Source organism: Saimiri boliviensis, chromosome 12 (assembly GCF_048565385.1).
Source record: "Saimiri boliviensis isolate mSaiBol1 chromosome 12, mSaiBol1.pri, whole genome shotgun sequence".
Classification (NCBI taxonomy): Eukaryota; Metazoa; Chordata; class Mammalia; order Primates; family Cebidae; genus Saimiri; species Saimiri boliviensis.
Genome location: NC_133460.1, coordinates 502,420 through 515,202, shown reverse-complemented (window position 1 = coordinate 515,202; position 12,783 = coordinate 502,420). Strand labels below are relative to the sequence as shown.

The 12,783-nt window shown below is 47.8% G+C and overlaps 1 protein-coding gene across 4 annotated transcripts in view; it reads left to right on the top strand.

Annotated features, from left to right (window-relative positions):
* The window catches only part of MYH11 (myosin heavy chain 11), a 154,537-nt gene that overhangs the window by 70,581 nt on the left and 71,173 nt on the right, over positions 1 to 12,783 (top strand). For 2 of the 4 annotated variants that reach the window (XM_074381598.1, XM_039478276.2), the window contains exons 6-9: positions 291 to 311; positions 2,455 to 2,547; positions 6,148 to 6,211; positions 9,082 to 9,180. In XM_074381598.1, the coding sequence (XP_074237699.1) occupies positions 291 to 311; positions 2,455 to 2,547; positions 6,148 to 6,211; positions 9,082 to 9,180 (277 nt within the window). The remainder of the gene's footprint in view (positions 1 to 290; positions 312 to 2,454; positions 2,548 to 6,147; positions 6,212 to 9,081; positions 9,181 to 12,783) is intronic. The other 2 variants (XM_074381599.1, XM_074381597.1) reach the window with 1 other exon arrangement.

Here is a 12,783-nt window from a genome sequence, read left to right as displayed (position 1 = left end):
AAAAAAAAATCAAGAGAATTAGCCAGGCGTGGTGGTGCAAGCCTGTAGTCTTAGCTACTTGGGAGGCTGAGGCAGGAGGATTGCCTGAGCCTGGGAGGTTGAGACTGCAGTGAGCTGTGATGGCATCCCTGCAGCTAAACAGAGAAAAGAAACAGTATCAAGGAACAGGGCCGTTTGTCTGGGGAACTCCAGGCTGTTTGGGGGGTTGAAGTCATGTGCTCTTCAGCCCTGCTGTCCATGTGATGGAAATGCCACTGACATTTGTTTTATACTGTGTTGTTCAACCACAGCAAGGCCCATCTTTTGCCTACGTGAGTAACCGAGAGTGTTTTCGGGTGTGTAGGGGAGGCACGGAGTGGACTTAGATCTGCATGGTCCTCTTGCACCCACTGGGCTCTGTAGCTGGTGGTAGAAATGGGGTAGGCCCTGGAGTTTCACAACTCAAATCAGTAAATGAACCGAGATACCACCCCTTGGGCATCTGATGCCAGGGCAGGGTGTGGGGGCACATTTGCCATCCGTGGGTCTCCTACTGGGATCCCTGGGCTTGTGCTCCAGGCTGAAATGGATTTCTCCAGTTCAGAATGAACCCCTGCACCCTTTCAGCGCATCCACCCTGGTACCCTTGACTGGAACAACCTAGACAGAGACATCTGTCCCTTCTGTCTGAGTGTTTTAGGAGTGTCAGGCCCCAGAGCTTCCCCGGCTCAATGGACATTGGATGGCACAGCTATGGCATGCCTCCCTCTTCTCTCCCTGCCATCATCCCTGAGTTTCTTCCCCCGGCCCTGTCCCTGGTGCACCTGTGTGGCCCTGTGCATGCGTGTGCAGTGCGTGTCTGTCTGTTGCATGCTGGTTGCTTGACTCAAGGCTCCAGAAACAGTCTTGGAGGTCACGAGGTCGCGATGCACTAGCTTTGGTGGCGTGGTAAGGCCCCAGCTACGCAACGCATAACCTGGTCCTGCTTGGACCTCCGCACATGTAAACTCTTCTCTAACGCAGAGCTTGAGGGGCTGGCATGTGGGTCCCAGCCTAGGAGAAACCCTTTAACCCATCTTAGACCGTGGGTGACAGTGCTGCAGGACAGAAAGAGAATTAGAGTCCTCATGTGAGATCTGCTCTTGTGGGACGTTGGCTGAGTCAGTTAACTTCTCAGGGCCACCGTTCTGTCATCTGTGAAATGAAGGGTTTGAACCAGGTACCCCCCTTTAAAGCTCTCTTGCAAAGGCTGTCCAACCCTGCCTGCTAGAATCCCCATTCTCAGACAGCATGGAGACCCCAGGTTTATGTGAATGAAAGTGAGTCCCTAGTGGTCTTCCCACCAGGGAAGAAATGCCCACGGCGCTCCTGGTAAATTTTGACTGTTCTCAGCTGGGGCGATCCCACTCGTAGCTGAGATTTTTATGCGGATGAGGCTTTTGCTTCATCTTTCTCTGGGAGCTACAAAAAGAAGAACGTGTGGACAAAGAAAAACAAACATGTCCTGAAGACTGGGTACCTTGGTGCCTTCCTGGCATGGGGGGACCAGGAGGAAGCCACACCCAGCCTCGTCCCCTCTAGACGCTTTCCCGGCTCCTGTCCAGCCCAGCCTTACTGCCTGGAAACATAAGGAAGGGAAGGCAGGAGGGCAGGACAAGGAGGAAAACCCAGAATCCCGGGTCCGGCGGCCTCAGGGCGCATCTGCAGCCGCGTGTTTGCAGGCCAGGCCAGGAGCAGCTCATTCGCTTTCCCAGCTTAACTTACCACATCGGCCCTTTCCTGCCATGATTAATCACGTGGCCGCGTTTGTGCACAGGCGCCCCGCAGAGGGGGCCGGTGGGCTGTGTACAGTCTCAGCTGCCTTTAACCCGATGAATGGAGCTCAGGCAACCTGCTTCGAAGCTTTATTCTGCAGTCCGCTAAGAGGATTCCTGGTGGGTTTTGTGCATTCCTTATTTCTCTTCCATAGGAGACTTCAGAAAACCAGTCCTGAGAAAGGAAAAATTGCAACTTAAAAAAAAAAAAACTGCACTAAAATAATCAGAAGGAGGATTGTAGCGATTTAGCTTGAAGAAGGCTGCTTGTTAAACATGAACGGCAGCGCGGCCCGCTGTGTACAGCGGGCCAGGTGGTGCACTGCACATTTCCGTGGGGCACCATTCATCATGATGTAAATGACATCATTGGCATCGTGCAAGGCGGTAGCTTTGAGTGACAGTAATGTTGCAGAGATAAGCAGGCCCTCATCTTGAAAAAAGTAACCTTCCCGGGTGGCAGATGTCCTAGTTATGAGAGACTTCAGACAGTTGCTTCTTTTCTGAAATCTTCCTGTAAATCTGGAGGGGTCTGAGGGGAGGGAGGAGAGAGGAGAGAGCCTGTGCCTCCAGGGCGGAGTTTTGTGGCAACATCCATCCAAGACAGAACTGTCAGGCCCTAGGCTGCTTTCCCCAATAATTAGATGTGAATGAATTTTAGGGAGAGCTGGAAAAGCAGCTTCTACAAGCAAACCCGATTCTGGAGGCTTTCGGCAACGCCAAAACGGTCAAGAACGACAACTCCTCCCGATTCGTAAGTAGAAAAGCCGTGCAGGTTTTCCAGAAAAGGCTTGGTGTCATCTATTCCCCGGGGCTGCAGTGTTCGTGTGAGGAGGTGGGAGGGGCGTCTGATCCCGGAGAGAGGGGCTGTACCTTACAGCCTGGCAAGGGCTCTTGCCTCTCACTCTCTCATTCATTGATTCATTCATTCACTATTCATTCAACAAATATTTATTGATCAGGTACAGTGGGTCATACCTATAATCCCAGCACTTTGGGAGGCTGAGAGGGGAGGCTAACTTGGGCCCAGGGATTTAAGACCAGCCTCGGTGACAAAGTGAGACCCCATGTTTATTACTAAAGTAAATAAAAATTTAAAAATTATTTATTGAGCACCTGGTATGTGCTGGACACTTACATTCAATACCATTTTATGTAGCGAAACATGAATTGAGTGTCAAGTATGTACCAGGCACATACCTCCTCCAAGAAATATTTAGTAAGTACCTATTCTGTACAATTATTCTGGTAGGCACTTTTTTTTTTTTTTTTAAGATGGAGTCTCGCTCCATCGCCAGGCTGGAGTGCAGTGGCACGATCTCAGCTCACTGCAGCCTCTGTGGTAGGCACTTCTGTATGTACCACTGTTCTCTTTGCCTTTATTTTTTAAAATTTGCTGTTATTATAAGTGCCTACTCTATACCAGGCACTGAGCTAGGCTCATAGAGTTGTGATGAATAGTTCAGATGTGGTTCCAGCCGTCATGAAGCTGCTTCTTCCAAGTGAAGAACAGACTCTCAGTGAGACGGGGGGTACCGCCTTCCCACGCACACTTCCCCAGGCTCCAAGGCAAAGGTTTTTGCCTGAGCCCAACAAGGGCAGGAGAACTCTAAAAGTGAGTGGTTGATATGCAGACAAAAACTGTTTTATTGTACCAAAGAAGCGGTCGCTTCCATAGGAGGGCCAGAAAGATATTTTAGTGAGAAAAGATTAAGGGAAAATGGTCTCTGCCTTCGGACTAGGGGATCTCTGAACTCTTGCCCACTGGGATGCGGCCCCATCGAAGACTCTTTGCAGAAAGCTCTGCTCTGCTGAGCATATTCACGGAGTGGTCCCTGACCGTGTGACCCCCAAGGCGCATTTTAGTAGCAATTCCATACTGTCTCCTTTCCTTGCTTCAGTTAGAATAATAGATAATATCATCTCCTGCATGTATTAGATGAATACACGTCAGCGTAATACCCTAACTGTAATATCAAGAAGAAATAGCAAAAGACTGTTCATAATACAAACGTGTGTTTCAGGCCAGGCGAGGTGGCTCATGCCTGTGATCCCAGTACTTTGGGAGGCTGAGGCGGGCAAATCGCTTGAGCTCAAGAGTTTGAGGCCAGGCTGGGCAACAGGGAGAAACCCCATCTGTACAAGAAAAAAATAAATTAAGTGCATTTCAGCATTTCAGTGCTCAGGCCGGACCACACCGCCAGAAGGCACAGTAAGAGTCAGATACTTAGGTCTGCCCACTGCGACAGCTACAAATACAAGGAACAGAGTCAGATTCAGGGACTGAAGACCCTGGGATGGGATTTTCCATAATGGCAACGGACTCTCAGTGAAGCTCTGAACCAAAGAACAATATTCTCTGGAGTCACACAGATGGGATATTCTTGTATTAGAATAACATTTTAAATGCTTTTTCATGCTTTTATTTAAAAACATAAAAAATCTAGGCCAGGCACAGTGGTTCACACCTGTAAACCCAGCACTTTCAGAGGCTGAGGTGGGAAGAACCCCTGAGGTTGGGAGTTTGAGACCAGCCTGACCAACGTGGCAAAACTCTGTCTCGACTAAAAATACAAAATTAGCCAGGCAGGGTGGTGCACGCCTATATTCCCAGCTGCTTAGGAGGCTGACGTGGGAGAATCGCTTGAACCCGGGAGGCAGAGGTTGCAGTGAGCCAAGATCACACCACTGCACTCCAACCTGGACAACAGAGGCAGACTCCATCTCAAAAAAAAAAAAAAAGCACAAAATTTAAAGGCCTAAAGATGAGGTTCTAAGCCTAGCTAATTACAAACTGGTTTTTCCCTCCAAGAGTGTCAGCTGAGACACTGGAAGAGTCATAGGATATAGACAGAGATTGGCAGCAGAGACTATCCTGATCATCGCAGGACTCCCAAAATATCCTTGGCCCCACCGTTTGCTAACAGTGCCCCCCCCATCACCATCTGACAAACCAAATTATCACTTCCACCGATTCCCAAAATCCCCATAGCAGATGTGCCACCCCCACTGAGAAGCACTGTGTTTGCATGTTACAATTCAGTGCAAAGTCTCTAGCCATTATAAATGAGAGTAAGTGTAAGACACGCCCCTAAAAACGTCCTCTGCTTACTGGCATCCCTGTCATCTCGGGACGGAGAGTGAAGGAAGGCGCCTGGGCCTTGCCTGTGACCAACCAGCTCTCCGTGGCTCTATTTGGGATATGGCCATCCCAAATCACTCTACTGCCCGTGTCCCGATGGGAAAGTTTGAAGGTTTTGTCAAGGACTGAGCAAGCCTAGGGGATCGTATTCACACAGGTGGCCTCCCACCACGTTGTGTCATGGTTGGGGAAAAGAATGCAATCTTTTGTCACCTATTGAGGGAGCGGAAAAGGGCTGATGCCAACAGATGAAGGATTGGTTTCATGGCTTAGCTGAGGCAGGTAGTTTGGACCATCTTCTCCAAATGGAGTTACTTGAGCTCTAGGGAGAGGGGCGTGACCTAATCCTGCCTAAAGGACATCTTACACTGGGCCTGCTCGGGTTTGGGTACTGTAGGCAGTGCATACTCACCTGTCCCGCAGAGAAGGTTTAATCCTTAGCTGGATGATGTGGGTGAAGCATGTTTCTGAGCAGGATGGGGCATGGAGAGGGAGTCTCCAGCCCTTGAATGTGGAGAAACCTTCCTTCAGCTTAGGGCTCTACCGCTCAGGAGCAATGTCATGTTGGACAAGTCACCTGATCTCTCTTAGCCTTAGTTTTCCCAGCTTTAAAATGGGGATAGTGGGCTGGGTATGGTAGCTCACTCCTGTAATCCCAGCACTTTGGGAGGCCAAGGTGGGAGGATTGCTTGAGTGCAGGAGTCTGAGGCCCACCTGGGCAACACAGTGAGATCCCATCTCTACAAAAAAAATTTTTTTTAATTAGCCGGGCATGGTGGTGCATGCCTGTAGTCCCAGCTGCTTGGGAGGCTGAGGTCATGGGGAAAAGGGGATTGCTTGAGCCCAGGAGTTCAAGGTTACAGTGAGCTGTGATTATACTACTGCACTCCAGCCTGGGTGACAGAGAAGGACGCTGTCCCTAATAAATAAATCTTTAAAAATGAGGATAGCCATGGCGGATTACAGTCATTGCAAGAGCCAAATGAAAGTGATCTGTGAACACGTTTCACACGTTCTGTTGCTGTCAGGCTGGGGTGGTTCAGCTCAGCAGATGTTGGTTCCACCTGACAAGTCTACCTGTGGGGCTCGGAGGGTCTGCAGGAGTCTCCCCACCCCCATCCCCTGTAACAGCTTCCTCCCTGCTTGCCCACAGCATGGGGTTAAAGGCTGAAGCTGGTCAGCAAAGCCTGAACGGTGTTTTCCTGTTGGCAGGGCAAATTCATCCGCATCAACTTCGACGTCACGGGTTACATCGTGGGAGCCAACATTGAGACCTGTATCCTTTCCCTGAGCCTGCCCCCTACCAACCTCCTGCCCAGAGGCTGAGAGAGTCCAAGAGCCAGCTCTGTCTTTCCAGCCTCTTAGGTTTCTTCCAGAACAAGTCTTCCTCTTAACAGTGGCGCAGTGGTTATACCCGTGTGGATCAGACCCCTGCTTTGAACCCCAAACAAGCAGCCTGGCCTGCATTTGATGCTCAGATGACCTGTCCCTTAGCTGAGTGACCTTGGGCTAGTTACTCCACCTCTCTATTCCTCATCAGCAAAATGGGGATGCTAGTGAATCGTACCCACCTAATAGAAACGTGAGAATAGAGTGAATAAACTCATAAAGCTCTAGGCATCATGCAAGGCCCAGAGGAAGGGCTGGCTGCGTGCTGTCTATTGTATGAACTTCACTTCATTCTTAGTCAACTGTGGTTGCACCACTGTACTCCAGCCTGGGTGACAGAGCAAGACCCTGTCTCTAACAAATAATTTTTAAAAATGGGGATAGCCATGATGGACTACAGTCATTGCAAGAGCCAAGTGAAATGGATCTGTGAACACATTCATTGTCCAAGGCTAAATTCTGGACCTGTTGTCCTCTTAGAGTGTTGGTCTGAGATCAGCTCCATTCTTAAGTAGGAAACTGATGAAAACAGAATTTACCCAGAGGAATGATGGTGTCACAGGGAACAAGTAGAGTGTCTCTTTCGTGAATCTAGCTGGTGAAGTGGAACCAAGTTAGAAATTTCTGGACGTGGGGGGGACAATGTAGGGTTCAGTGACTGATGAGCCTTGGAAGCTTTTGCAGGTGGCCATAGGCCTCAAGGGTGTCGCATGTTCACAGCTTCCTTTGAACACGTGCTTGGTGATGAATAGGACCCGGGGGGTGGTTTAGCTTCTTTCTGCACCCGAGGTCTGCTGGCAGTGCCCAGTGGTCCTATTCGTCCATTTTATGTGCCCTGGATAAGACAGTGCGTTGTGGAGTGCCCCCCCCCGCCAACTCCACTGCACTCATCTGAGCTGTGGGGCTTTGGGAAAATCACGGAAGCTCTCTGGGCCTCAGTTTTGCCTCAGTAAAACGAGGGTGATTGCACTTACTTGGTGGAGCTGGCGCAGTGGTTAAATGAAATGATATGCTTAGTACTAGGCACAGCCCTTGGCACATGCTGGGCCCAAAGTGAGCATTACATAGGTGGTGGCTATGGTGTTACTGTTAACCTAACCTTTTCTCCCTCTCTGCTTTGATCTGCCCAAACCCACCAGGATTGCTGTCCTGCAGCTGGGAGGGCTGCTAGACTTAGGTCAAGTCCAGAGCCAGGGCGCCCTCGGCCTGCAGCCCTGCACACACCTCTCAGCAGTTCATTCCTGTGTTTACAGCAAGCCCCAGGCATAGCCTCAGCCTTCCTTTCAGATCAGTGGTTCTCAAAGTATGTTTCCCAAACCAGCAGCATCAGCATCACTTGGGAGCTCTTTAGAAATATACGTCTCAGCCGGGCATGATAGCTCACACCTGTAATCCCAGCCCTTTGGGAAGCCATGGTGGGCAGATTGCTTGAGGTCAGGAGTTCGAGACCAGCCTGGCCAACATGGCGAAACCCTGTCTCTACTAAAAATACAAAAATTAGCCTGGCATAGTGGCACACACCTGTAATCCCAGCACTTTGTGAGGCCAAGGTAGGCAGACCACTTTAGGTCAGGAGTTTGAGATCAACCTGGCCAACATGGTGAAACTCTGTCTCCACTAAAAATATAAAAATTAGCCAGGCATGGTGGTGTTCACCTTTAGTCCCAGTTACTCAGGAGGCTGAGGTAGGAGAATCACTTGAACTTGGGAGGCAGAGGTTGCAGTGAGCCAAGATTGTGCCACTGCATTCCAGCCTGGGTGACAGAGCGAGGCTCTGTCTCGTGTGTGTGTGTATAAAACGCACACCTCAGGCCCTGCCCCAGATGTGCTGAATCAAATGTCAGGGGATGGACCCCAGCAAGCTGGGTTTGAATAAGCCCTCTAGGAATTCTGATGGACCATGAGAAAGACTGAGAATCACTGCTTTCCTGATTGGACGTGGGCTGTGGCAGCCCAGGCACGGCTAGCTGGTTTTAGGACAAGGTCTGCTGATCTACCCTCATCATTTTGCACCATCACACTTAGTGCTAAGGAGTTCCACCCAGTACACTAGCGCAGCCTCCCAGCTGCCCTCTCCCATCACCCGGACCCCGTGATCTCCATGCCACCCTCACCTGCCCTCTCGTCCACTCTCCCTCCCGCCACCCCCATAGCGGAGCAGCTCTCCTGAAATGAATCACTGTGATGTGTTTACAGTCTCTTCCCCTCGGTCCCATCAGACCCCAGTCTTGGAACAGAGGGCGTGGAAGACGGCTTTGCCACTTTCTAGCTGTATGATCTTGAGAAAGAACTTCACCTTTCTGAGCCTCAGTTTCCCTTTATTGAAAGTACTAACAGTTGCACTTATTTCTGAGGATACTTTGTGAGTCTTAAGTGAGACAATTTATATTTATCGTTTTACATAGGAATGAATCATAAATCATAGAGGGTACCATAATTTGTGTTCTGTTTTAAAGAAGAGGAGCTGGTGATGGCTGTTGGGATAACATCTTGTTACCATTACCATCTTCCTGGGGTCTTTTTATGCTTTCTCTTTTCACTCTGTTCCCCTCCCTCCTTCATCTGAGGTCTGCTGGCAGCACCCAGTGGTTCTGTTTGTCCACAGGGCTATGGCCCAAGTTAGACATTGCTGATCCTGGGTCAGAACTGGAAAGTCAATCCGTGTGAATTGGGTATGACAGGGACGGAGGTGCGAGGTCAGAATTCTGTAAGGGGAACACCCGCAGTATCCCAGAATCCCTAACTCCCTCCGACCAGATCTACTGGAAAAATCACGGGCCATCCGCCAAGCCAGAGACGAGAGGACATTTCACATCTTTTACTACATGATTGCTGGAGCCAAGGAGAAGATGAAAAGTAAGTGACTAGCAATGACGTGTGATTGCATGGTTTGAGTCTCCCTTTCATCGGGATCCAGGGTTCACAGATTGGCTATGAAAACAGAGTCTCAGATCCTGCCAGAAAGTCCTGTGTCTGTGAGTGACAGATGAGCAGTTCTTCGTCTCCTCCCAGTGAGTGAGTGTGGTTTTTGTTCAGTCATTCTTATTTACTGAACACCGTGTGACATTAGCTTATTAATGATTCATGTCTAATGAGACCAGAGAACATCAAGTTCAACTAGACACAATCTATGCCTTTAAGGAAAGGGAGAAAGGCATTTGCCTAACTTGCCAATTTATAAAACTTGTAAGTACATAAGATGCATTCTGGTTTTATAAGGAATTTGGAGGGGCAGTGGGACTAAGCACTTCTCATTATACATGTTGTGCTGGTGACTTTGTAGAATGGGGGTACTTTTTCTGTAGAAGGCCAGATAGTAAATCATTTAGGCTTTGCAGGGCACATGGCTTCTGTCACAGCTATTCAACTCTGCCATTGTAATGCAAAAGCAGCCATAGGCAGCACATAAACCAATGAACACAGGCAACACATACACCATCGAATGCAGGCAACATACAAACCAATGAGCACAGGCAACACATAAACCAATGAACACAGGCAACACACAAACCAATGAGCACAGGCAACTCATAAACCATCAAATGCAGGCAACACATAAATCAGTGAGCTCAGATGCATCACTGTGTTACAATAAAACTTTATTTACAAAAACTTTATTGACAAGTGTGCAGAAATTTGCTGACCTCTGTTGCAGGGAAAATATTTTGTTATGTAAATACACCATACTGTATACCAAACTTCAGTAGGAAGTTATAAGTTATGGACATGCAGTTGTTTACTAACTCTTAAAAATATGTACAAACCACATAGCTTAAAAAAGAAATGGATCAGTGAGCATCTGTACGTAGTGGAGTCTACATACGTGGTAGTAATAAATTTTAAGTCTAAAATTTTGCGAGAACAAGACAGACTTTGCTTCCCATCTCTTTTGTGGCCAAGGTTAGTTACTTTGGCTAAGACAGTTACCAAAAGGATCTGTGTGAGCTCAGAACTTCACTGTGTTGAAGTGTATTGCAAAGCTCGGCTACTAGGGGGTGGCATTATCCATTATTTAAATTTGCAGGGTCAGGCTCGGTGGCTCATCCTTGTAATCCCAGCACTTCGGGAGACTGAGGAGGGTGGATTACGTGAGGTCGGGAGTTGGAGACCAGCTTCGTCAAGATAGTGAAACCCTGTCTCTATCAAAAATTCAAAAATTAGCCAGGTGTGGTGGTGCACACCTGTAATCCCAGCTACTTGGGAGGCTGAGGCAGGGGAATCACTTGAACCTAGGAGGTGGACGTTGCAGTGAGCTGAGATTGTATCACTGCCCTCCAGCCTGGGTAACAGAGTGAGACTCAGTCTCTAAAAATAAAAATTTCCTTAATGGCTGGCTTTCTGGAGCATGGGGTATGAGGTGGAGCGATTTGGGGTAAAGAGGGAATGCTGAATGGATGCTGTACATTAGCAATTTCAGTGCAGGACCCTGTGGAATGGGCCAGGGAAAAATGTTTACATTCCTCTTCTCTTTATTTGGTATCAAAGAAAAGAGTTTGGTTGTCTGGTAACTTGGGTTCCGGTTTGGTGCTTTGTGCCTCTGGTCTTCCAGAAATGGGCAAGTATAGGGCTCACAACTAAATTCCTGGGAGCCCTTTGTATTCTCGATGATAGAACTGGAAAGATGTCAGGCTTTTAGAGAGAACCAAATACTTCTAAATGTATCCATACTAAGGATAATGAAGTCTTGGCAATTACCTCAATCCTCATGAGGAATCAGGCATTTAAGTTAATCCAAAAGATTGAGTTAACTGCTGTCTTGGGTCAATTTAGCCTTGAGTTTATCAAGCAGCTTCCAAGTGAGTTGACCCATAAAAGACCTTTGTTTTAAAAGAAAAATATCTTGCTGACGTCTCTCCAAAAATATAACCAAATCCACCCTAATTAAAGGCTGATCTGGAAGAGGATCCTAGATGTATTGGAGGGTGTAATAAAAGCAAATGATACGGGAGAAAGAAAGGCAATTATAAATTTGAAGGTGAATAACAACAGAGGAAATGTAATCATAGGATGCAGTTTGACAGAATACGATATCTAATGTTATAATATAAACAAGGAGTTGGCAAACTGTTTTCACTAAAGGGTCAGTAGTAAATGCTTTAGACTTTGAGGACCAGATGGCTTCTGTTGCAGCTACTCAACTCTGTTGCCTAGTGAGAAAGCAGCCATGAGAAATAAACAAGGACATGGGAGCAGCTGTGTTTCAATAAAACTTTATTTACAGAAACAACAGGGGACCAGATTTGTCAACCTCTGATACAAGCCTTAGGTATTGATTCAGCTAACAATAGATGGGGGTGACTGGACACGGTGGCTCATGCCTGTAATCCCAGCACTTTGGGAGGCCAAGGCAGGTGGATCACCTGAGGTCAGGAGTTCAAGACTAGCCTGACCAACATGGTGAAACTCCACCTCTACTAAAAATACAAAAAATGAGCTGGGTGTGGTAGTGGGTGCCTGTAATCCTAGCTATTTGAGAGGCTGAGGCAGGAGAATTGCTTGAGCCCAGAAGGCAGAGGTTGCAGTGAGCCGAGATCGCACCACTGCACTCTAGCCCTGGACAACAAGAGCGAAACTCTGTCTCAAAAAGAAAAAAAAAAATAGCTGGGGGAAAGAAAAAGTGGTATAAGAAAGCTACATTTCATCTACCATAGCAAGAAGTCACTAGATACTATCTAAACTTGACGTATCCAGAAATAGCCTGTTACAGCAGTCCCCGACCGAATTTTGGCACTAAGGACTGGTTTCCCAGAAGAAAATTTTTCCACAGATTGGGCAGGCAGGGTGGGGGATGGTTTGGGGATGATTCAAGTGTATTACATTTACTGTGCACTTTATCATTATTACAGTGTAATGTATCGTGAAATAATTTCTCTACTCACCTTATTAATGTAGAATCCATGGGAGCTTGTTTGCCTGCGGCCCCATCTGGGGCTGATGGGAGACAGTGACAGATCGTTAGCATTAAATTCTCATAAGGATCCCGCAACCTGTATCTCTTGCATGCGCAGTTCATGATAGGGTTCAGGCTTCTGTGAGAATCTGATTCTGCCACTGATCTGATGGAAAGCGGAGCTCAGGCAGTGAAGCAGCAATGGGGAGCAGCTGTAAATTCAGATTAAGCTTCACTCGCTCACCTGCTGTGCGGCCCGGTTCCTAACATGGACCGATACTGGTCTAAGGCCTGGGGGTTGGGGAACCCCTGGCCTGTTACATATAATACATAACGGTATATACATTATCACAGGCTAATATATATAGCAAGCCTGTTCTACAGAGAGGTAGTGCTAACTGCCAGAAAAAAGCAGCTAAAAGAGAGAAAAAGCAGGTATTACGGAGTAAGGTAGGGGCTGGAGAAGGCATGTGACGGGAGGATGGTATTTTTCGTTATAAACCTTTGGCAGTGATTGATTGATTTGTAAAACTCATGTGCCTGTTTGAATTTCTTTTTTCTTTTTCTTT